This window comes from Nelumbo lutea, chromosome 8 (assembly GCF_056320005.1).
Source record: "Nelumbo lutea isolate HS-2025 chromosome 8, American lotus-T2T, whole genome shotgun sequence".
Lineage (NCBI taxonomy): Eukaryota > Viridiplantae > Streptophyta > Magnoliopsida > Proteales > Nelumbonaceae > Nelumbo > Nelumbo lutea.
In genome coordinates, this window is record NC_142691.1 from 20,066,464 (window position 1) to 20,092,090 (window position 25,627).

At 41.1% G+C, this 25,627-nt stretch overlaps 1 protein-coding gene across 6 annotated transcripts in view; it reads left to right on the forward strand.

Moving 5' to 3' along the window:
* DCL4 (dicer-like 4) overlaps positions 1–25,627 on the forward strand; it is a 147,962-nt gene that overhangs the window by 46,338 nt on the left and 75,997 nt on the right. For all 6 annotated transcript variants that reach the window (XR_016103226.1, XM_088957551.1, XM_088957553.1 and 3 more), the window contains one exon: positions 18,580–18,772. Coding sequence is in view for 5 of the 6 variants with exons in the window: in XM_088957551.1 (XP_088813677.1) it covers positions 18,580–18,772 (193 nt within the window). In the remaining variant the exon portion in view is untranslated. The remainder of the gene's footprint in view (positions 1–18,579; positions 18,773–25,627) is intronic.

Below are 25,627 nucleotides of genomic sequence, written 5' to 3' on the forward strand. Positions count from 1 at the left end.
CCTGAATTATAACATGGTATTAGAGCAGGTTAAATCTGCCTAGATTTCTGCTTGCCTAGGGTTCATTCTCTGCGCACCCTATCTAGGGTTTTCCTCCTTTTTTTCTGTGTTTGAATGGAGATAAGGGAAAGGGCTGAAATGGAGTGATCGCCCTCTTCCCTTGGGGGTCTCTATGCCTCCAGTCAGGTCGTATGTGGTCGGCTGCTGTGATTTCTGAGATTGCCCTCTCCTAGTAGAGGAAGAATCGAGGACCGAACTGTGTGGGAGTGGCCGTTGTGTGTGGCGGTTGTGTGTGGACTGCTCTCTTGCTCGTATGGGTGTTACTTCAGCGATAAGGTAAGAGATTTCAGTGCATGATTTCTGTTATGGATTAAATAGGAGGTGTGTTTCAGACCATATGCTAGGGTTTCGACCAGTAAGTGCTAGGGTTTATGTTGGTTTCTTTGTGCTTTTTGAAGGAAAAGATATGATCATATAGTGGTGAGATTTTAGGTAGTTGTAGGAGTAGGGTTTGTGGTGTGAGCACACTTTTTAGCAAACAACAAGTGCTGAAATCGGTGTGACAGGTGTGATCTAGGGTTTGTGGTGTAAAGAGCACACATTCCAGCAACAATTAGTGCTGCAATCAGTGTGACAGGTGTGACCTAGTGGTGTGTAGTGTGCAAATCTCAGTGATAATAGAATTCAACAAGTGTGTAGAATTGGTGATAACATAATGGGAGACAATAATGATTATAAACCTAGTGTGATGGTGCCTACAGACTACCTGAATGTTTAGATGGCCTCCATTAAGTTAAATGGAGAGAATTCTGTGCCTTGGGCTAAATCCGTTGAAGTCTTTCTGAAGGCAAAGAAGAAGGTAAAACACATCAGAGAGGAGAAACCCTCCTCTTGACTCTCACGAGTATGAAGATTGGGAGCAAGAGGATGCTCAGATCATCACATGGTTGTGGAACAGTATGGAACCCAGGATTAGTGTGAACTTCATGTTCCTTGATACTGCGAAAGATGTGTGGGACCATGCGAAGAAATTGTATTCGGGGCAGGACAATACAACCAGAGTTTATCAGTTTTATCAAGAGTACTTTAATTTGCAACAGGGCAATTAGAGTCTTGAGGAGTACTATGCCAACATGAGGAACATACGTAATGAGTTGAATGTCTATCATCCTCACATTTGATGTCAAGATTCAGCAACAACAGAGAGAGCAACTTTATGTAACTAGATTTTTGGTGGGACTAAAGTTTGAATATGAACCAGTACGGGCTCAGATATTAGGGGGATCAACTCTTCTGTCCTTAGAAGAGGTATTTGCTCGACTTCGGAGGATTTCTATCGGATCTACTGAGAACTCTAATATCTTAGATAGATCTGCCTTTGCTGCATCGAGAGGCCGTGGTGGTGTAGAGGTGGAGCTCGGGGAGCTCAGTCTGGTTGTGGTGGTGGTAGTGGTTCTGCATATGGCTGAAGTGGCAATGGTGGGTCTACTCATAATCGTGGTGGTGGTCGTACTGGGAGCATAGATTCAGGGGGAGACCGTGGTAGAGGACGTAGCTCAGGCCCAAGGAAGTGCACTCATTGTGGTATAGATGGACATTCCATCAACTATTGTTATGATCTACATGGTCCTCCCTCAACCTGGGCCAATCATGCCGCGACCGGTGACTCAAGTTCCAGCTTTAGACAGGAGAATCATTCATCTGACTAGTTGCCTCCTACATCCACAGATGGTCCCATGAAAGAGATGGTGAGTGTTCCCCGTGATGAATATCAGAGGTTTATCCAATCACAGCAGAACATAACGACTTTTGCTCACTCAGGTATGGCTTGTTTGGCATCTACACCCAATCCCTGGATCTTTGACTCTGGAGCCTCCGATCACATGATTGGAACTCCAGGTGTGTTTTCCTCCTTATCTCATTGCTCAACATCACAATCTGTCACCCTTGCTAACGGTTCCACATCCTCATTTTGTGGTGTTGGTAATGTTGACCTAGATCCTGTATCCCTCTCATCAGTTCTGTATGTTCCTAAATTGCCTTTTAACCTTATGTCTGTTAGTAAGCTGAACAAATCACTTAACTGCTCCATTACCATTTATCCTTCTATGTGTGTCTTTCAGGATCTCAAGATGGGGATGAAGATTGGTGGAGGGCATGAAGCAGGTGGACTGTATTATCTTGACGGTGGTGGTGGTAGAACTTCAACAGATCTCCAATCATCTCTTTCTCCTCTCCAGTGGCACTGCCGATTTGGTCGTCCGTCGCTAAAAGTCTTGAAGTTCTTGGTTCCATCCTTGAGTCAGCTTTCTGTTTTGGATTGTGAGTCGTGTCAGTTTGGGAAACACCATTGTGTTCCCTTTAGTTCTAGGGTTCATAACCGTGTGTCGAGTCCTTTTTCTTTAGTTCATTTAGATGTTTGGGGTCCTTATAAAGTGATGTCATATAATGGATACAGATATTTTGTCATTTTTGTGGATGATTTTTCAAGGATGACGTGGCTCTATTTAATGAAAGAAAGAAGTGAATTGTTTACCAAATTTCAAAAATTTTATGCTGAGATTCGTAACCAATTTGGTACTCATATCAAAGTTTTTCGTTCTGATAATGGCCGCGAATATTTATCCTCATCATTTCAGGAATACCTGGACCAACACGGCATTATACATCAGACCTCGTGTACCTACACCTCGCAACAAAATGGGGTGGTTGAGAGAAAGAATCGCCATCTCCTTGAAACAGCAAGATCCCTAATGCATCACATGCATTTTCCCTAACCTTTTTGGAGTGATGCAGTGCTTACCTCTTGTTTTTTGATTAATCGGATGCCCACGTTCATCCTTGATGGTCAGTCTCCGTTTCAGGTCTTGTTTCCCACTTTGTCTCCGTTCTCTCTTACGCCGAGAGTTTTTCGGTGTCTGTTTTGTCCATAATCTGGGTCCCGGGAACGACAAGTTTGATGCCCGTTCTTTCAAGTGCATCTTCCTTGGGTATTCTCGGACCCAAAAAGGGTATAGGTGTTACTATCCTGGTTCTCGACGGTCCTTTGTGTGTGCTGATGTCAGTTTCTTTGAGTCTACTCCGTTCTTTTTGGGGTCTGGTGATGCATCTTCCTCCTCATCACCTCCTCTTCCACTTCCCGTTATCGATTCTCCTCCCTTTGTTCTAGTCGTGCCCAAATCCTTGCCTCCGGTGCCACCACCTGTTCAACGCCCACCTATCCGTCATGTGTATACACATCGCCCACGTGCACCAGTTACTACTCCTCCGGCTACATCTCCGTCGACGGATCCGGCACTAGACCCGCACTTAGCATCTAAGATTGACCTACCCATTGCTTTGCGGAAAGGTAAACGTACTTGCACCCTTCATCCCATTTCTAATTATGTTTCTCTTACTCACCTTTCCGCTTCCCATTGCCAGTTTGTTACCTTGTTATCATCAGTTATTGTTCCTAAAGATGTCCAGGAAGCCCTTGCCACTCCAGGGTGGTGCCGTGCCATGGAAGAAGAACTCTCAGCCTTCATCATAATCATACTTGGGACGTCACTGCTCTTCCTCTTGGGAAGCAAGTTGTTGGTTGTAAATGGGTTTATACGGTTAAGTATTTGCCTGATGGTAGTGTTGAGTGCCTGAAAGCGTGATTAGTTGCAAAAGGGTACTCCCAAACCTATGGCATTGACTATACAGAGACTTTCTCACCGGTTGCTAAGATAGGGTCCTTTCGTGTTGTGATCTCTCTTGCAGCCATGTATGAGTGGCCACTATGTCAGCTTGATATCAAGAATGCCTTAGGGTCCTTTCGTGTTGTGATCTCTCTTGCAGCCATGTATGAGTGGCCACTATATCAGCTTGATATCAAGAATGCCTTTTTGCATGATGACTTACTCGAGGAGGTCTACATGGAGCAACCTCCAGGGTTTGTTGCTCAGGGGGAGGATGGTAAGGTGTGCAGACTAAGGAAGGCTATATATGGGCTTAAACAGTCTCCTCGAGCTTGGTTTGGTAGGTTCAGTGAGGTGGTAAAGAAGTTTGGTATGAAACAGTGCAAAGTTGACCATTCTGTATTTAGTCATGACTCTCCGGGAGGAAAAATACTGTTGGTGGTGTATGTAGATGATATTGTTATTACTGGGAATGATAACATTGGTATTGACAGGCTGAAGACTTATCTGTAGGATCACTTTCAGACAAAGGATCTGGGTAAACTGAAATACTTCTTGGGGATAGAGGTAGCGAGATCCAAGTATGAGATTAACCTGTGCCAGAGGAAGTATGTGCTTGGTTTGCTGGAAGAAACATGCTTGTTGGGTGCCAAACCAGCTGAAACACCCATGGACACAAATACCAAGATAAGCAGTGATATGGGTGAAGTGTTTGAAGACCCTGGCAGATACTGACGACTTGTGGGCAAACTGAACTACCTAACCATTACTAGACCAGACATCTCATTTGCTGTTAATGTGGTAAGCCAGTTTTATGCAAAAACATTTGATTCCTCATTGGAATGCGGTTTTGAGAATTGTGAAGTATCTAAAAGGGGCTTTGGGTCGCGGTCTGATATACAAGATTGGGGGAAAAGTTGAAATAGAAGGGTATTCTGATGCTGATTGGGCCGGTTTTATGTCTGATAGGCGGTCTACTACAGGCTATTGCACGTTTCTGGGAAGTAACCTGGTGACATGGAAAAGTAAGAAACAAACGGTTGTGGCAAGAAGCAATGTAGAAGCAGAATATAGGGCTATGGCGCATACTGCTTGTGAATTAGTGTGGATAAAGAACCTTCTACAAGAAGTAGGGTACACCATTAACACTCCAATGAAGCTTTATTGTGATAATCAGGCTGCAGTTCATATCTCCTCTAATCCAGTGTTTCATGAAAGAACCAAGCACATTGAGGTTGACTGTCACTTTGTGAAGGAGAAGGTGCTGAATGGAGAGCTAGACACTACACATGTTAATACAGGAAATCAGTGGGCTGACTTATTTACAAAAGGCTTGAGTCGGGGAAGAGTGGACTACATATGTAACAAGCTGGTAGTATATGATATATACTCACCAGCTTGAGGGGGAGTGTTAGCGTAGGGGTATTTCTATCTTTATACATTGATTGATGTTGAGTGGACCGACTAGTGTTTAGTTTATTTATTTTTTAATGAAGATGTTGTTGGGCCTTGGGCCCATTAGTTTTTATTTTTTAAAGAGCTGTAATTTCTTAGTTTGAGTTGCCGCCCTTCTAAGGGCATCTTTGTAATATCTTATACTTAAGTTAATTATAAATAGAATGAGGGGCTGGCGGTTAGGGTTATGTTAATCAATCCTAGTCGACCTTCTTCTCTTTTCTTCCCTTTCTTTTGTCTCTTGTTGAAATCCCCAACTTTCTACTCTTCCTTTCACAAGAAGCTTGGCCGAAATCAGCACATAAGGCTTTCTACTTGGTATCGGAGCAGGTTGAAGGTTCTTGAAGAGATTCGTTCCTGCAGCCCTCGATCGGCCGACTGCATGGAGATTTAAGAGGCTGATCGAAGCTTTCAGGTAATCCCAGTTTTTGGATTTTCTTGATGGATCTGTATGCCCTGTAGCTGGTCTAGGGTTTCTCATCAGAATTAGGAAAAAATGGAGAAAGGGGAAGAGTCCTGATTTTGTTGGACTCTTCAATTTTGACCTAGGTAGTGGCGCCCTATTTTTTTAGGGTTTCTCTGGGTCTTTTGTAAGGGGCGATTCAAGCTCAATGTGGTTTGGAGGCCTCTAGAGAGGGCGGTTGCTTCTTCTCTCTCTTCTCCCCATCCCACCGAAAAGGAATCTTTCGTGAGAAGAAAGTCCAGGACACCAAAGGAGTGTCGTTGGTTCCAGAAGGTATTCTGTTTATTCTTGTTGCATTTTTTTGCTGTTTTCTGTACCTCTTTGAGACACATGGAGGGACACAGAGTTGAATATAAGCCCGGGAATGAAATGAGACCAGTGTGAGGAGGTGCTGGAGACCCCTTCGGAGCTGGAACCATTACTACAGTTAGGTTGGATGGTACAAATTACTTGGAATGGTCCCAATCTGCAAAGATGGCCATTGGGGCTCGTGGAAAATTGGGGTATATTACTGGTGAAGAGGTTAAACCCGAAACTGGCAACTCCCGGTGGGTGCAAGAAAATTATATGGTAATGACATGGTTGTGTAATTCTATGGTGCCACATATAAGTAAAAACTTTTTATGGGCAAACATTGCTAAGGAGATATGGGATGGGGTTGCATAGACCTATTCACAGAAGGAGAATTTTGCTAGGGCTTATCAACTGAGAAATCAGATTATTGCTACTAGGCAGGGAGATAGATCTGTTGCAACTTATTTCTCAGTCATTAAGACCCTATGGCAGGAGATTGACCATTTAGAGACTTTTGCTTGGGAAACCCCCAAGGATGCAACTACCTATCAAAGACACTTAGAGAAGTATAGGGTGTTCGGATTCCTTGCTGGCCTTAACCCTGAGTATGACATTGCACGACAGCATCTTCTATCCAGGGACAGTGTCACTCTCTCCCAAGCATATGCATTCGTGTCAGGAGAGGAGTGCGGGAGGGATGTAATGATGAGGAATCTCATGTCTGATCAGTCTGCTATGGTAACTGCTGTGAAACCTAAACAGAATGGCAATGAGAACAAGAAGGAAGACAAAAGGGACTTAGTCTGTGACTACTGTAAGAAACCGATGCATACAAGAGATATTTGCTGGAAGCTTCACCCACATCTTGTGCAGACCAGATTGAAGAATAAGAAAGGAAATGCACATATGGCAGTTATTGGTGACACTCCGACCCTCCCTACTACAGCTGCCTTGGAGTCTGTTGCAACTGCTACAGGAAGGGCCGAGCTTGAGAGGTTTGGGTTACTTTTGAATCAGAGGGATACAACTAGTTCCAATTCAGCCGCAACCGGACAACAAGGTACAGGTAGCACAGGTGGAACTCACTCTACCTCCCTTGCCCACATAGGTAGTCCACATGTCACTACAAACTATGTTTCTGCTTCAGGTAAGGAGATATCTCCTTGGATTATAGACTCTGGAGCCTCAGAGCACTTGACCCATTGCTCCACCATTTTCTCCTCTTACCAGCTTAGTTCTGGCAGAGATAGGGTCTCCATAGCTGATGGATCCCATGTTCCTATTGCTGGAAGGGATCTGTCTAGATTAATGATTCCATTTGTTTACCCTCAGTCCTCCATGTTCCTAGATTGAACACCAACTTGTTATCTGTTAGTAGTTTGACTAAGAATCTGAACTGCTCAGTAATTTTTTCTCCTTGACATTGTATTTTGCAGGATCTGGATTCAAAGAGGACAATTGGGAGTGGTCGTGAAGTGAATGGAATCTACCTCCTGGATAATCTTCCAATTCACCGAAGTCATCATGTTTGCAGGGACAGTGTGAAGGTTGTGAACTTGGAAAGCATTGTAGACACTCTTTTAAACCAAGTAATAAAAGATGTTCTTCTCCTTTTGATGTTATTCATTCGGATGTGTGGGGCCCTTATCATGTTCCCTCTATGGGCGGCTATCGCTATTTTCTCCTGTTTGTGGATGATTTCTCTCGATATTCCTGGATTTGCTTGATGAAATCACGTGATGAGGTACCATCCTTGGTGAGGCAATTCCATCAGATGGTATTAACACAGTTTGGGACTAGAATCAAGATGTTCAGATCTGACAATGCTAGGGAATATTTTGAGAGACATCTTGCCTCATATATGTTGGAGTATGGTGTTGTCCATCAGAGTAGCTTCTCCTACAGTCCACAGCAAAATGGTGTTGCAGAGAGAAATAACAGACACATTGTTGAGACGGCAAGAAGCATGATGATCATAGCGACAGTTCCGGTTCGTTTTTGGGGTGATGCTGTTCTCACGGCAATATATCTGATTAACAGGATGCCTTCTCGTATACTTGGATTTAGCACTCCATTCAGCCTTCTTTTTCCTCAGGGGGAGATGTTTCATATTCCTCTAAGGGTGTTTGGGTGTGTCTGCTTTGCGCATATTCTTGGTCCTCAGGGGGAGATGTTTCATATTCCTTGGATATGCAGAGAATCAGAAAGGGTACCGTTGGTATGATCCAGTCTTTGGAAACCGGTTTGTTACTATGGACATCATCTTTTTCGAATCTACATACTTCTTCTCAAGGAATCCTTCTCAGGGGGAGTGTTTTGGGGAAGTAAGTCAGCAGTCTATCCCTCTCCTAGTTCCTGTTCCTGTGTCTACTACTGTGCTTGACAACCATCCGATGTCACCTACCTTGCCACCCCCTTTGTGTTCCGTCTCACAGTATTACTCATGGCAGAGACTTCATAAGGAGGTTGGTTCCACTACAACCAGCAACATCACACCACTTCCTGTCGATCCCTTGGAGACTCCAGATTCGGCTGATACAGATGCAGGTGTTTCTCTTGATCCCTCTACTATTTCAGTTCCCATTGGTCCCACTAACACTGTTACAGATAACCTTGATCTCCTTATTGCTCTTAGAAAAGGGAAGAGGAAGTGCATTGCTCATTGCATATCACAATACGTATCGTATAGTGGACTTTCCCCTTCCTACCGTGCTTTTCTCTCTTCTCTTGATTCCGTGTCTATACCCAAGGGTGTTAGTGAGGCTCTCTCCAAACCTGAGTGGAAGGCAGCTATGCAAGAAGAGATGGAGGCTTTGATTAAGAATCAGACATGGGAGATTGTGGACCTACCAGAAGGCAAGGAGACAGTTGGATGCAGATGGGTTTACACAGTAAAGTATAAGGCAGATGGAAGCATAGAGAGGTACAAGGCAAGACTTGTTGCAAAAGGATACACACAGACCTATGGCATTGATTATTTAAAGACTTTTGCACCAGTTGCAAAGATGACCTCTGTTCGGATACTCCTTTCTCTTGTTGCCTCATACTCTTGGCCCTTGTTTCAACTGGATGTGAAGAATGCTTTCCTAAATGGGAATTTGCAAGAAGAGGTGTATATGGATCTTCCGGCTGGTTTTTATGATAATGCTAAAGAGGGAAAGGTATGCAAGCTGAAGAAGTCACTATATGGCTTGAAACAATCCCCCAGATCATGGTTCGACAGATTCAGAAAGGCCTTGATTGTTTTTGGCTACACTCAAACTCAATCTGATCACACCTTGTTTGTGAAGCGCAGGGGATCCTTGGTGTCAATCCTAATTATTTATGTGGATGATATTGTTGTCACTGGGAATGATCTGAGTGAGATTGATAGTCTGAAGAGGAACCTGCATAAGGAATTTGAGATTAAGGACCTTGGATAACTGCGATACTTCTTAGGCATTGAAGTTGCAAGATCGGAACATGGAATTTTTATCTCTCAAAGGAAGTATGTCTTGGACCTTCTCCAAGAAACAGAGAAACTTGGAACAAAGGCAGCTAGCACCCCCATTGATCAAAACCATAGAATCAGTGCATCAGAAGGTCAACCAGTAAAGGACCTTGGGAGGTACCAAAGACTTGTGGGTCGGCTACTATACTTATGCATGACAAGACCGGGCATTTCCTATGCAGTAAGTGTAGTGAGCCAATACATGCATGCTCCACGAGACCAACACTGGGAGGCAATTGACAGGATCCTTGCTTATATGAAGGGACATCCAGGCAGAGAGGCATATTGTTTACTGATCATGGACAATCAAGCTAGAGACCTATACAGATGCGGACTGGGCAGGATGCCTCGATGACAGAAGATCAACTTCAAGAGTGTGCACCCTAGTTGGGGGTAACCTAGTCTCATGGAAGAGTAAAAAACAAACAGTTGTGGCAAGATCAAGTGCAGAAGCCGAATATAGGGCCATGGCACATGGAGTTTCAGAACTTCTCTGGATCCGTTCTCTGTTGGAAGAAATCGGTGTTCAGGCAGAAGAACCTATGATGCTATACTGCAATAACCGGGCAGCAATTAATATTGCTCATAATCCAGTCCAGCATGACCGAACTAAGCACATTGAAGTAGATAGACATTTTATTGGAGAAAGGGTAACTTCTGGAGAAGTTTGTCTTCCATAGATTTCTTCTGATCTGCAGATTGCTGTTGTCTTCACAAAAGGCATTGCAAAGAATAAGCTGGAGCATGATCTACGCAAGTTGGGGATGTATGACATCTACTCCCAACTTGAGGGGAAGTGTTGAGTGGACCGATTTGTGTTTAGTTTATTTTCTTTTAAATGAAGATGTTGTTGGGCTTTGGGTCCATTAGTTTTTATTTTATAAAGAGCTGTAATTACTTGGTTTGAGTTGCCGTCCTACTAAAGGCATCTTTGTAATATCTCATGCTTAAGTTAATTATAAATTGAATGAGTGGCTGGCGGCTAGGGTTATGTTAATCAATCCTAGTTGACCTTCTTCTCTTTTCTTCCCTTTCCTCTGTCTCTTGCTGAAATCCCCAACTTTCTACTCTTCCTTTCACAAGAAGCTTGGCTGAAATCAGCACATAAGTCTTTCTACTATTGATGTTGATGATTTGTAGTGTTGTCTTGGAACATGTGCTCTTAACTTAAGTAAGGGCACATAGGTCTTTTTAGTCATGTTTTAATAATAATATAAATACTTACTAGCCGATTGGGAGAAGTCAAGTTGACTCTATCAGTTCGAACCAGAATTCTCTCTTCTCTCTTTCTTTCTCTCTCTCTCTCTCTTTCTCTATCACCTTTTCTTCTTCTACATAACTGAACTCAGTCAGGCCAAACTCTAAGGCAGACCTGAATTATAACATAGCACATCACAAGTGTTTACCTTCCCTAGGAACACTTCCCAATAGACGGCTTGTACTTTAGGAGGGATTGGTTTACACTAGATTTCTCTTATTGGGAAGTTCACCCCCAAAGGATCAGAGTGAGTGAGCAAACCGAAGAAAGAGGCGCAAGAAAATAAACCATCAGGAGTTGGGGACCAGACTCTACTATCAGCTGTATTTTGGTCTAAATAGATCTTCTCAAGGGTTGAGATCAAAAGCAATAGGGACTCACATTCAATTTCCCTCAGCCCTCTTCTGAAGCCAAAGTCCCAAGAGATACCCAAGTTTGAAAGCATGCCAACCCTAGCAATAGGTTTGTTTTTAAGGTTTGATAAAGAGTAGATATTGGCAATTTAACCTTAAAAGGCAAATCCCCAACCCAAAGGTCTTCCCTGAATAAAACTTTATTGCCACACCCAACATAAAAAATGGATAAATTGAAGAAAGGTTGGTAGTACCTCGAAGATTGTCTTCCAGGGGGAATTTGGAGCTGCATTGGAAGCTAGTTTTTCATCCCATTTGTTTTCTGCTTCACCATTAATGCCTTTAATGGCCCCGTGCCACAACCTATCTTCTTCACAAGGGAATCTCCATAGCCATTTCCCTAAAAGGGCCTTATTTTTCTTTAAGATGTTCCCAATACCTAGACCACCTTGCTCCTTAGGTTTACAGACTTGCTCCCACTTCACTAAACGATCCCTCTTTTCATCACCAGGTTCCCACAAAAAATCCCTCGTTATCTTTTCCAACTTCCTAGCTATTTTCACCAGGATCTTAAAGGTGGAGAGGAAATAAGTGGGCAGGTTTGTTAGGGTGGATTTTATCAAGGTTATTCTTCCCCCCAAGGAAATATAACTTCTCTTCCACATTGCTAACTTCTTTGTGAACTTCTCTAAAACTGGCTTCCGAAAGCTTTCAGCTTTTGGGTTTTCCCCCAAGGGCATACCTAGGTATTCTAGAGGCTAGCTTTTCACTTCACAGCCTAGCAAATTTGCCATGGCTTGGATGTCCCCCTCCCCAATGTTTATTCTAGCTATACAACTTTCTCCCCAATTCACTTTTAGTTTGGAGGCTTGTTGAAACTTGTCCACCATATTTTTCAGATTCCTCAAACTGATTTCATCACAACTCTCATAGAAAATGATTTTATCATCAGCAAATTGCAAGTGAAACACCACCACTTCTGAACTACCAATCCTCCAACCTTTAAACTGATTTTCTTGGTCAGCCTTGATGATTTGTCTACTCAAAACCTCAGCCACAAAGGTGAACAAGAATGGGGATAAGGGATCACCTTGTCTGAGTCCTCTTGTAGCCGAGAAGAAGTCCTTTGCTACCCCATTCAAAAGGATAGAAAAATGTGTCGAGCTAATACATCCTTTGATCCACAGTCTCCATCTTTCACCTAAACCCATCTTTCCAGCAATGGGTTTTTGCCTTTCTCTTGGGGCTGAATTCTAGATATGAGTCTATCAGGGTTCAAATATTGGGGAGTAAAAATATCCCATCAATGCAAGAAGTGTATGCCCTAGTACAGTCAGAAGAAAGCAGACGAAATGTGATGAGTAATTCTCAGGGGGAGTAGGTTGCATTAGTAGTTAAAGGGAGTGTAGTTATAGGTGGTGGTAATTCCTTTAAGAAGAGTGACTTCTAGAAGAAAGTTAATGACCTGGATAAACTATGGTGCAGTCATTGCCAGAAGTCTAGACATACTCGGGATATATGTTGGGAACTTCATGGGAAGTCAAAGTGGGCCCAAGAGCTGAGTAAAAAATCAGACCAAAATAAGAAACCGGGACAGCAAGGCCAGAAGAAGTTTAATGCAGAAAACTTGGCCTCTCAGGAGTCTCAATCATCTTCCTCTACCTTGAGCTAGGACTTTCCTTTCGTGACTAATCCCAGGGAAGATATCATTAACTCTTTCCGTGACCACTTGGAGTTGTATGGGAAGGCAATCCGCCAGATGGATTTTGCTCCCCCCCCCCCAACTTCCTTTGTGTCTACATTAGGTTATGGTAATTCTGCCACAACTTTCCATATTTCCTCTCATCCCTTAGATTCCCCTTGGATAGGATAATAGATTTTGGAGCCTCGAACCATATGACTAGTAAGTCAAATTGTTTTCGTCTGATCATCTTTTTATCTTGTAGGGACAAGGTGAGACTAGTTGATGGCTCTTTCTCCACCATTGTTGGTCAAGGAACCATCTCCATACCTTGGACTCACCCTTTTTAATGTACTACATGTTCCAAAACTACCTATAAATTTGTTCTCTGTTATTCAGTAACAAATTCGTTAAACTATTCAGTAACCTTTTTCCCTTCTTGTGTGATACAGGATTTGGCCTTGGGGAAGATGATTAGTAGAGGTCGTATGGTGGATGGTCTCTACATGCTGGAGAATAAAGTTAGTCTTGCGGTTATTTAGTCCAAGAGTCCGTGTAGAGTCTAGTCTATTTATGGCATAGTCATTTAGGCCATTTATTTTTTGAGTCGTTAAAAGTTTTGTTTCTAGACTTGTTTAAGTTAGTTTTAGTGTCTGAACTCACATGTCAAACTTGTCAATTGAGCAAACATTGTAGAAATCATTTTGGTTCAAGGAATAATAAATATGATTTTCCTTTACAATATTGTTTATTCTGATGTTTGGGGCCCTGTTACTTTACCATCTGAGACTGGCTATAAATATTTCATTACACTTATTGATGACTACTCCAGATATACATGCGTGTATCCTTTGCGGTTTAGAGATGAAGTACCCAAAATTATTAAAGATTTCCAATGCTTGATATTTACTTAATTTCAAATGGAGATTCAAAATTTCCAATCGGACAATGCCAAAGAGTATTTTCACACTGATATCATGGAGTTTTTTGCATCGTGTGGATCCATCCATCGTAGCTCTTGTGTTAGAACCCCCCAATAGAATGGTGTTGCCGAAAGAAAAAACTGCCATCTCCTTGAATTTGCTCGTGGGTTACTCATACACAAGAATGTTCCTAAAAGTTTTTGGTTGGATGCCGTGTTATGTGCTGGCTACCTTACCAATTGTATGCCAACTTGTTTGTTAGGGTACAAGGTCCCTCATCAACTCCTATTTCCCAAAGCTCCCTTCTTCTCCATTCCTATCCGTGTGTTTGGTTGTCGTTGTTTTGTTCAAGACTTGTGTCCTACTCGTAGTAAACTTGATCCTCATACTATTCCCTGTGTGTTCTTGGGTTACCCTTCTCAAAAGGGTTAACATTGTTTTGACCCCGTTTCCACAAAATACTATGTTTCTATGGATGTATCTTTCTTTGAGAGTGGCCTTTTTTTCCTTGTTTTTTCTCAGGGAGAGAGTAAGGTGGAGGAGAAACGAGTCCAGGTTCTTCCTCCTTTGCCTGGCCCTCCTTTGTTCTATGTTTTTCTTTATCGCCACAAGGGTTAGCCAAATTCAAGGGCTATGGAGCAACTTGAAACTGTACCACCAACATCATCAGATTCATTGGGGACAAATCCTATTCAACCAAGTACTCTTATTCCTATTGCTGTTCTTGATCCTCTTGCTATTGATACTTCATTTGCTAATGACCTAGACATCCCTATTGCACAAAGGAAGGGGGTTAGGTCTTGTACCACCAAGCATCCTATCTCCCATTTTGTCTCCTATGAGAATATCTCATCCTCTTTTCGTGCTTTTCTTTCATCCATTGGGAGTGTCCCTATCCCTAAAATTGTGGCAGTGGCCCTCTCAGTACCTAAATGGATAAAGGCAATGACAGAAAAGAGAAACGCCTTACATAAAAATGGTAGATGGGAGTTAGTGGATCTTCTTGAGGGTAAGGTACTAGTAGGGTGTAAGTGGGTGTTCATAGTGAAGCATAGGGCTGATGGCACAGTAGAAAGTTATAAGGCCGGGTTGGTGGCAAAAGGGTTTACTAAGGTGTATGGAGTAGATTATGCAGAGACTTTTTTTCTAGTGGCTAAGAGGAATTCCATTAGAGTTCTTTTCTCTCTTGCTGCAAATCTTGATTGGGATCTTCATCAGCTAAATATTAAAAACACCTTCTTGAATGGTGACCTTGAAGAAGAGGTGTACATGGTACAACCCCCAGGCTTTAGTGCCCAAGGCAAAGAACAAAAGGTGTGTAGGTTAAAGAAGAAAAAATCACCAAGAGCTTGGTTCAACAAGTTTCATCTAACTATGCAGCATATTGGCTACAAATAGTGTTAGACAGACCATAGATTATTTGTGAAAAGCGGAGAAGGAAATATTGCAGCCTTGATAGTGTATGTTGATGACATAGTGATCACAGGTGATTGGAAAGTTGAAATTCAGAGGCTAAAGGACCTCTTGGCCACTAAATTTGAGGTGAAAGATCTAGGTCCATTACAGTATTTCCTTGGAATTGAAGTGGCCCGCTCACAAAAGGGGATCTTCATTTTCAAAGGAAATATATTCTAGATCTGTTACAATATTTAGGAAAACTAGGAGTTAAGCCAACTGGCTCTCCTATTGATCAAAATCATAGACTGGGTGACTGTTGTGGTAAGATTATCGAAGATGTAAAGCAATTCTAGAGACTTGAACTCTCTTGTATTTGTCCATGACCCGGCCAGACATTGCTTATGCCGTGGGTATACTTAGTCAATTCGTGCACGCTCCTAAGACCACACACTTAGAGGCAGCTAGAGAATCCTTAGGTATCTAAAGAAGTTTTCAAGAGCTGGTTTACTATTTCAGAAGAACGAGCATTTGAAGGTTGAAGTATATACAGATGCTGACAGGGCCATATCAGTTGATGACAGAAAGTCCACTAGTGGGTACTGTACTTTTGTAGGAGGAAACCTAGTCACATGGAGAAGTAAGAAACAAAGTGTTGTGGCTAGGTCTAGTGCCGAAGCTAAGGGCCTGTCCGTTTCCTCTTAACTCTTATTTCTTAAGAGGAATCTTTTAACTTTAAGAGAAAAATGGTTATTCGTTTCCTCTTATCTCTTATCTCTTAAAGTGTAATCATACAACTTTTTGTTTTTCAATGATACCCCCAAAAAGACAAACAAAAACTCTCATATATGGGGTCAAAATGGATATTTGATAATTTTCAAAATTCAGAATTCAGAACAACATTCTCTGTATTTAGAGTTCAGAGGAAAGCAAAGTTCACCACTACCAATATACCTCTTAATGTACTTATTGCACTTTCAGATGTCAGACTTCAGAGCAAACGAACATGCCCTAAGTATAGAGCAATGTCTCATGGAGTGGTCGAAGCTATGTGGATAAAGAATTTGTTGAGCGAGCTGGGTTTTCCTATCGATAGTCCCATGTCCTTGTATTGTAATAACAAGGCTGCCATCAACATTGCAGCCAACCCAGTTCTTCATGATAGAACTAAACATATTGAGGTAGACAAACACTTTATTAGAGAAAAATTGTTGTGTACTCCATGTGTTAGTTCTAAGGAGCAACTTGCAGGCATATTTACAAAGAGATTAACATCACTTGCGGCACAATGACTTATATGACAAGTTGGGCATGATTGATATCTATGTTCCAACTTTAGGGGGAGTGTTGAATCTGTCAGTTTTTCTTTATTTTAGTGCCACAGGGGCACACATGTAAATTTATCTTTTTATTATTAGAGTGGGTCGCCCTAATATAAATACTAAAAAGACTGGCGCTGCCAGTGATAGCTTTGATTTCAAATCTCTTCTCTCTTCTCTCTTCTCGCTGTTCTGAATCTTTACTGTGTTTTTTAGCAAGAAAACAGAAACCTTTCCCGTCTTCCTTGTCCTCTCGCCTTCGCCCACGTAGACCCCAGCTTTCCACCTCACCAGCTCTTCTTCTTTCTTGAAACACCCTATCCACAGTGCCGCTTTGACTCCCATCAGTTAGCCAAACCTTCCTCCATAGACCATTGGCAAGGAGAGCAAAAGATCGAGGGATGTCCTCTGGTTTCACTCCCACAATCTTCACCTTCACTGCATGCAGATCATGCAAGTCAAGGTCTTTCAAGATTCCACCCAAGGTTCTTATTATCCTTTCGATGGTTGATTTCTTCTAGAAGTTGAAAGGAAGCCACGAGCTTCAGCATTGATCTTTCTTCACCAATATCTCTTTTGTTGCAGGACATGTGCCAGTTCTCCACTGTAACCAATCCCTCCTCTGTTTCAATCGGTGACAAATCCAAGGTTTCATCTCCAATATCAAGAGCAGCTCTTGTCTTACTGAAAAGTACTATTACAGCCTTGGAGCTAATCTTGAACTTCTCCACAATCAAGTTTCCCATTGCTTTCTAGTCTTGAGTATTTTTTCCTGCAATTAGAACGAATGTTTTTTCCCAGACTCCTTTCTCTACCTCCATTTCTAACTTCTGTACTCTTTGAGAGTTAGAGATTACAGTTTCTTCTTTCTTTCCACAAGGCCTTCCTGCTCTGTTACTCTTTCACTTGTAGCAGAGTTATCCTTTGTCCTTTCATCATTTTTTTCTCCTCTTCCTTCTTATGATATTGGTGCTCTACCTTGCCTGTTTCAAGAGTAACCAGAAAGTCTTGTATGTTGTCTGCTGCCATCTGCCAGCCTTTGCTCTCCTTTCCTTCTGGAATGCAGATCATCTGCTTCTTTCCTCTTCCAAAGAACTCTGCAACTGTGATGAACCACCTCTTCCTATTCCACTTCAGTTCAACCTCAAATCTAGCTCCAAGTAGCTCTTCCATCCAATAATTCTAATAGAGTATATTGATAAAAAAAAAGTATATTGCTCAATCAATAAAGCCTTTTAGCCAACTTTCTGCATCTCCAACTGAGAAGATAGTAGCCTTTTGCTCTTTCTTAACTTCCCTAACCTTCAGGGTTATTACTTCTTTCCTCAAAGAGTAGTTTCTTGGCTTCACTAACCAGAACTTGTCCCCACATCTTCACCGGGTTGAATCCTTCACCTCCCCTATTTGCTTTGTCACCTTGTTTCTCCTTTCATCTTCACCGGCCTAAAATAAGGGACTCCCCTTCTCATTTTTCTATTTTGACTTTTCCCCCTTCTTTTTCTAAGGGGCTGCATGTTTGTTGTCTTTGGTTTTTAGGTTTGTGGTTGTTGAGGTTTGGTTTTGGGTTGATTCTTGGGTTGGGGCTTGTTTTTCTTCTTTCAGGTGACTACTGGTCACCTTTCTTGTATCTTCTTTTTCTCCTTTTAATAAATTTTATTTAATTGACAAAAAAATGCTGACAGCATTACAGTCATTGGAATTGCATTATTAAAGTTCACTGAGGCACAAAAAACTCAAGGTCCAACCAATCTATCTGGGGCTTTGGAAGGGGTCACTAATTGCTACTCTCAGACTATCTGGGAGAAGTCAAGGTCCATCCAGAAGTCAAGTTAATTGGAATGTTGAAAAATGTGTCACTAGTACCAGTCCAATCTATCTGGGGTTTTGGAAGGGGTAGAATACAGATCTACCCTCTGGCATTTTTGCACAAAGTAGTTTCTCTCAGACTTAAGTTAGCATTTTTATGTTTATCTGCCGAAGATTCTACCCTAGCACCAAGCAATGCCCTCTGGAAATGGTTTGATCAAACTATATAGTTCAATTATACAATGCTACTGTTAATGGAAAAGATTAAAAGAAGAGATAGTTCCTGATTTTGTGTTTTGTACACTTCATCCCCAATTCTTCCTTAATGTATTCTGCTTTGTATTGACCTTTATCATCAACTATTCATAAGTCAAGATTTTTCTGTATATTTTTGATGAAGCTATATATTCTCCATAATTTCCTTCTGTAAAAGTTTGTTTAATCTCCCTCCTCTTGTTTCTGTTTCTTTTTTCCCAGGTTACAGGAAAATATGAAATGTATAGTTTTCGTTAATAGGATTATTGTTGCAAGATCATTGTCATGCATGATTAAGAAGCTAAAGTGCCTGGAAGCTTGGCGGTGTGACTTCCTTGTAGGGCTTCACTCTGGAATGAAGGCTATGTCACGGAAGACCATGAATTCCATCGTTGAGAAGTTTCGTTCTGGAGAGGTAGTGTGTTATACTAATAAGGTCCAATTATTTGTTTCTTGGGAGATATGCTTTTCATTTGAACAAGTTTGTTTTTATAATTCTGTTCTTTGGGGAATAAGTTTGAAAGTTCATCTAAGCACCTAAACCATATATTTTGTATGTTTATTATCTTGCAATCAAAATAGGCCCTAAAACTGAAAGTCAAAATTCAAAAAGAATATAATGAATGCTCTGGTTCTGTCAGAATTCATAAGATAACGAGCCCATAGGACTGCAGGTTATTTCTAGAGCCAATTAGACAGTCATGAATGGGTCGTTTAGTATGTTATAACCTATAGGATTAGAACACAAATGGATAGAAAATACATGTATAGCAAGAAAGAGAAAGAAATGCCAATGGGAAATGGATTATGTAGAGATTATGTGTGTGGGATCTGAGAATGGTGAAATAATCCTATAGGTTCTTGCTTCATCAAATGCTTGTGAAAAGGTCTACCCAACACTATACCAGACCTTTTTAGCCAGCTTCATCCATAGGTTATTCCTATGGATGTGTGGTTGCATGGAACTATTCAACCGTGACATGAACTTGTAGTTCTTTAGGACCCAACATGCATACTGTGGATCAGATTTATTGGTTCTGCAACACTTCCTGAAATGTAACATCATGCCCACTAATGTTTATGTGTACAGACTGTGCACTCTAAGTAGTTTGGTCCATCTAGCTTACAATTTTTATCAAAAATACTTTGCTGTTATGGTGAACAAGCCTGCCACTAGAGAGAGGGAGGGAGGGAGAGATTCCTTTTTACTGTTGACTAAGAAGTGGAGTGGAGGGGTTTAGTTGTCACAACCTTGTCGAGACCTGTTTCAGACCATTGTCCAATTAGCTTGGCCTTGGCCTAAGAGGGTGGGAGGTGGTGCATGCCTATTTAGTTTGAGAGTATGTGGCTACTTCACCTTGATTTCTTATCAAAGGATGAAGGAGTGGTGGGAAGAGGATCAAATAGGGTTTAGATGGAAGGGGTATATAGTCTACAAGAAATTCTAGTTGTTGAAAGCAAGAATCCAGGTTTGAACAAAGAGGTTTTTGGAAGAGTTGGGGAAAGAAAATTGGAGATTATTTGTAGGTTAGAGGAGTTTATAGTTTGGAAGTTGAAAGAAGATTGAGGGCAAAAGATAGGGAAGAAAGATGAAGGTTAAAAAAGGATCTGGAAGAGATTCTAAGAAAAGAGGAGATTAGCTGGAGATAGAAATATAGATGCAAGCAGATTAGGGAAGGGGATGGAAATACTAGATTCTTCCATTTGTTGGTGAATGGTAGAAGGAAATTTTTAGTGTTGAAGTTGGAGTAGAATGGACAAATTTTGACAAGGGATGAGGATATAGCACAAGCCTTTGCGAACCACTTAAAGGCACTTTATGATTGTCCAAGGGGTTAAAGAGAAGATTTAGAGGATCTGGAATGGAGGGTTGAGAATAGAGAATTGTTGGACACTTTGGAAAAGAATTTTGAGGTACAAGAAGTGTAAAATGCAAATTTCTAATTGAGCAATATAAAGCCCTTGGGCCTGATCATTTTACGATGGCTTTCTATCAAAATTATTGGGGATGACTTAATGGGGGTTTTTGAAGAATTCTTTGAGAGGTAAATTCAACTCAATAGCGAATGCAAATTTTATTGCCTTGATATCAAAGAAAGTTGATGCAATTCAACCGAAGGATTTAAGGCTTGTAAGTTTGGTGGGAAGCATGTATAAAATCATTTCCAAGGTACATTGGGACTGGTTTGTAAGTTGGATTTAGAAAAAGCTTATGGCATGGTACATTGGGATTTTATTATGGAAGTTCTCAACCACAAGGGTTTTGGAGCAAGATGGTGTTAGATGGGTGAAAGGTTGCATTTCATCCAGTCATTTTTCCATTTGGTGAATGAGTAGCTAGTGATTTTTTTTTTCCTGCTAGAAGGGGCCTTAAACAAAGAGATCCTCTATCCTCCTTCCTTTTTACATTAGTAGTTGATGTACTAAGTGAAATTGTTTTAAGGGCAGATACTATTAATTTTTTTAGATGTTGGAGAGCTGGGACTGGGAGGGAGGAAGTGGTGGCCACACATCTAACCATTTGCAGATGATATTATATCGTTTTGTGAAGGAGAGCAAAAGAGCTTTTGAATTTAAAGAGGCTTTTCAATAATTTTGAGGGAATCTCCAACCTTAATGTAAACTGGAGCAAGAGCTATGTGGTAGGAGTAAACTTAGGGAGTGAAGAGGTGGATTTTCTAGTTAGGCTTTTGGGGTGTGAAATAGGGGTATGGCATTTACAATATTTCGGCACTAGAGGTAGATGGAAACCCAAATACAGGTGGCCGTTACATTTCGATGGGGGTAGAGTGACCTTGATTAGGGCGACACTTGCTAGTCTTCCAATTTATTTTCTTTCTGCATTCAAGATACCCTCAAGGGAGGCCTAGAAGCTAGAAATTTCTTGTGGGAGTCAGGGGAAGAGAAGAAGGATCATTTGATTAGGTGGGAGATAGTCAGTAGGAGTAAGGAAGAAGGGTGATTAAGATTGGAAAATCTAGTACTTAGGAATGAAGCTCTACTAGGGAAGTGGCTTTGGAGATGGCCGTTAGAGAGAGAGACATTGTGGCACAAGGTGGTGAATAGTATCATGGCTGTTTGCAGAACGGTTGGGATGTCGGGGTATCTCGAAGGGCGACTCTTGCAACACCTTGGAAGGCCATTCACAAAATTCTACCCCTTTTTCTCAATCTGGTCAGGTATGATGTTAATTCTGGAAACAATGTTTTTTTTGGGAAGACATTTGGGCGAGCAACCAACCTCTTAAAGACCTTTTTCCCTCTCTTTACTTTCTTTCCCTTTATAAGGAAGAGTCGGTTTCCAGTTTTATTTCCTACTCAGATTCTTCTGTGGCCCTAAACTGGGATTTTGGTTTCCGTAGAGGGTTACATAACGATGAAAGTGCTTGTGTTTCAGATTTATTGTCTTCACTTGAGTCTATTTGTTTAGATCCCCTCAAACCTGACACAAGAATTTGGACCCCTAACCTGAAAGGTTTTTTCACTTGCTCCTCTTTCTTCGAGTCCCTTTGTTCCACTTCTGCACCTCAGAATTTCCCGGCTAAAGAATTTTGGACTAGGCCCATTCCCCCAAAGATTGCTGTTTTTTGTTGGGAAGTTTATTATGGTACGATTAACACCTTTAAAAACCTACAAAAGAGAAGACCAAATTGGTGCTTAACCCCTAATTGGTGTGTTCTTTGTAAATCTCAGAATGAGGACTGTCATCACTTACTAATCTCTTGCTCCTTTGCTACAACTTTATGGAATTGGATTCTTATGTTGTTTGAGTGTAGGTGGAACTTGCCATCTAATACTACCTTATTGTTTAGTCCATCTATTTTTGAGTGGCACAAAAAGAGAGGGAGAATTATGTGGAAGTGCATAAGAGCAGCTTTGTTGTGGATAGTTTGGGAAGAAAGGAACACCGAAATCTTTTGTGGAAAAGAAAGAAGCTTCTCGGAAGTTAAAGAATGTATTCGGACAAGGGAATTTAGTGGCTGAAAACTCTAAAGCTCTTTGATGCATACTCTTTTGATAACCTATGGAGAAGCTGGTTAGCAGTGGCTAATACTTCTACCAGGAAGGACAGACATGGGGTTGAATGGATACCACCAGGGGAGGAGTTTATCAAGCTGAACTTTGATGGAAGTAGCCAAGGAAATCCAGGACCTTCAGGCATAGGAGGAGTGCTGAGAAACAAAGATAGTTGCATTATATCTTTGTACTCAGGTCCGGTGGGTGTGGGAGACTCTTTAAGGGCCAAATTACTTGCTGCTGTACAAGGAAACCAGCTTGCATATCAGCTAGGCATAAAGCACCTGATTATTGAAGGGGATTCCCAGGTGATAGTGGGTTGGCTGAAGGATCCGGACACTGTGATTTGGGGTTTTAGAGATCTTCTCAAAAAGGTTAAATGGTTAACAAGAAATATGACAATCAAAGTTCAGGTGGTAGGCAGATCAGCCAAGTCATTGGCTGATTCACTTGCAAAACAAGGGGTTCTCCGGGTTACTTTATTTTGGGTTTCTGTGTAATTTCTTTTGTACTTATAATTCTATAACTAGATTTAAAGGAAAGGTCGCATCTTGTGCCTTTCCACGGGTTGCACATAATTGTTATTTGCTCTTTAATAAAATCTCACTCATTTATCAAAAAAAAAACGAAAACCCAAATACATATAGCTTCTGGTACCCAATGATTGAGAGATTTAACAAGAGACTTGCAATTGCAAATTGGAAGAGAAATTACATCTCTTTGGGGGGTAGGATAACTTTAATTAAATCAACATTGGCCAATTTACCAATGTATTTCTTGTCTACATTCAAAGTACCAGTGAAAATGGCAAACCAATTAGAGAAGATTATGAGGGGCTTCTTGTGGGAACTAGGAAACACTAAGAAGGATCACCTAGTGAAGTGGGAGGTGTTTTCTAAAAGTATAGATGATGGAGGCCTAGGTTTAAGAAATATTGGATCAAGGAATATAACATTGTTGGGGAAATGGTTATGGAGGTTGCCATTGGGACAGGATAGACTATGGCATAGAGTGATTGTTAGCATACATGGATTAGTAGACAATGGTTGGGATGCAGGTCTCGACCCTAGGGCTTCTCGATGTTCTCCCTAGAAAACAATTCATGGTATCTTGCCTTTCATCCTCCCTTATTTCACATTTGATGTTTGTGCAGGAAACAAAGTTTTATTTTGGGAAGATGCTTGGATTGGAGAGATTTCCCTTAGTGATAGGTTCCCTACTATTTATTCACTTGTAGAGAATAAAAGAAAAGTTATCTCTTCGGTGTTTGTTGGTAACTCATGGGATCTAGGCTTGAGGAGAGGGTTAAGGGAGTTGGGAATGGAGATGATGGATGAACTTGTAACTCTTTTAGGGTCGGTCTACTTGGATCAATCATGCTTGGATAGCAGAATTTGGAAACCTTTCCCATCTGGTTTTTTCACTCTTTCTATAATATCCTCCTTTAGTCATCTAACCTTGCAGGGAATTTTCTATCAAAGGAGGTTTGGTGTAGCCCTGTACCTCAAAAAATTTGTTTTTTTTTTTTGTTGGTAGGTGGTACTCCAAAAAATCAATACTTCGGATTTGTTGCAAGTAAAAAGGTCAAATCTTTGCCTTTCACCCCATGTTTGTAGCCTCTGCCTAGGTTTTGGTGAGACGATTAAACACCTATTAATCTCTTGTCCTTTTCTATTATATATTTGTTGGTTCTCTTCTCTCTTTGGCTGCAGGTAGACCCCTCCTCCAGATGTGGTGAGCCTCTTTGACTCAAAAATTTTCAGGCATCCAAAGAGGCATGGGAGAATCATGTGGAGAGATACAAGATCAGTTGTTCTTTGGTCAGTTTGGGAAGAAAGAAACAATTGATTTATATAGGAGAAATAACCCTTATCATTATTCACTGGTTGAAATCAATTGGTTTATTCAAAGACTTCTCAACTGAGGATATCTACAGGAATTAGGGTGAGGTGGCTGTTACAACTTCCCTAAAACCTATTGTACAGGAACTTTGGTCTCTGCCAACACAACAAAGGATGAAGTTGAACTTTGATGGAAGCTCTATAAGTAATCCTGGCCCTTCGGGTGTAAGGGGAGTTTTCAAAGATGGAGAATGCAGAATAATTGCTTTGTTTTGGGGACCAATAGGAGTGGGAGACTCATTGAGAGCAGAGGTGATGGCTTTGTTTCAAGGTGTATGATATGCCAAACAGTTGGGGTTACACCAAGTAGAGATAGGAGGAGATTCTATGTTGCTAATTGGTTGGATGCAGTCAGGTTGTTTGGGAGCCTGGACACATAGATTGATACAGGAAATCCTAAGAATAACAAGGGAGATTGGTGCATGTATCAAGTGGACAAGAAGATCAGCTAAGCTGATACCTTAACAAAACAAGGGACTGCGAGAGAGAACTTGTTCTGGGCAGTGTTGTAATAGTGGTTGACAGTTGTATACCTTGATAATTTTTTTATTAACTCGGATGTCTCTTGACATACTCCAATTTGGGCTAGGAAACTGACCCAAAACAACTACTAATTGTTTTAGAATTAAGTAAAATCCATAGATGGCCAATGAAAACACTCCAATAAGGGCTCTAATTACTAAAATAACTCTAATAACTCATTACTGATCCCATTAAGGTTAACATACTTTAAAGGCATGGGAAATTACTAAAAATAGTAAACCATGAATTTACCAAAAACAGTAATTACGTGAATTACCATAAACAGTAAGTAAAAGAATTACCATAAATAGTAATCTTGAAATAGTAATAAAATTCCAAGAGAAACAGAACCTTATTCTTAAGACACCACAACTAGAAAATATAAACAAAAACGTGAAACAGTACCACTATCCTATAACCCCAAAATCCTGAAAATGGTATAGGAATTGGAACACTAACTTAATTCTCCATGGATTTTTTCCTTGCTCCCATATCTGCATCACCAATACCATTCAACACCAACTCAGGCTTTGGGATTTGGTTCAAATCACTTATAGAGGTGTCCATTGATCTTTAAGAAGCCAAAATTTTCTTTCAGTAATTGATTTTTTATCAGGGATAACATACCACCTGGCCTACTGCCTACAACCAGTACTCTAACACTTCTACTAGGTGGAAAGCAAACTCGGTGCCAAAATAGGGAGGAGAAGAACTAGGGTGCTTGCTATAGAGCCTCCAGAACCTTGCAAATCTCCAATTGCCCTTTCTAAGAACGCCACAGGAGAGAAACTATCCTTTGAGCACCACCTTCAAGGCTCCTCAAGGTTGTTC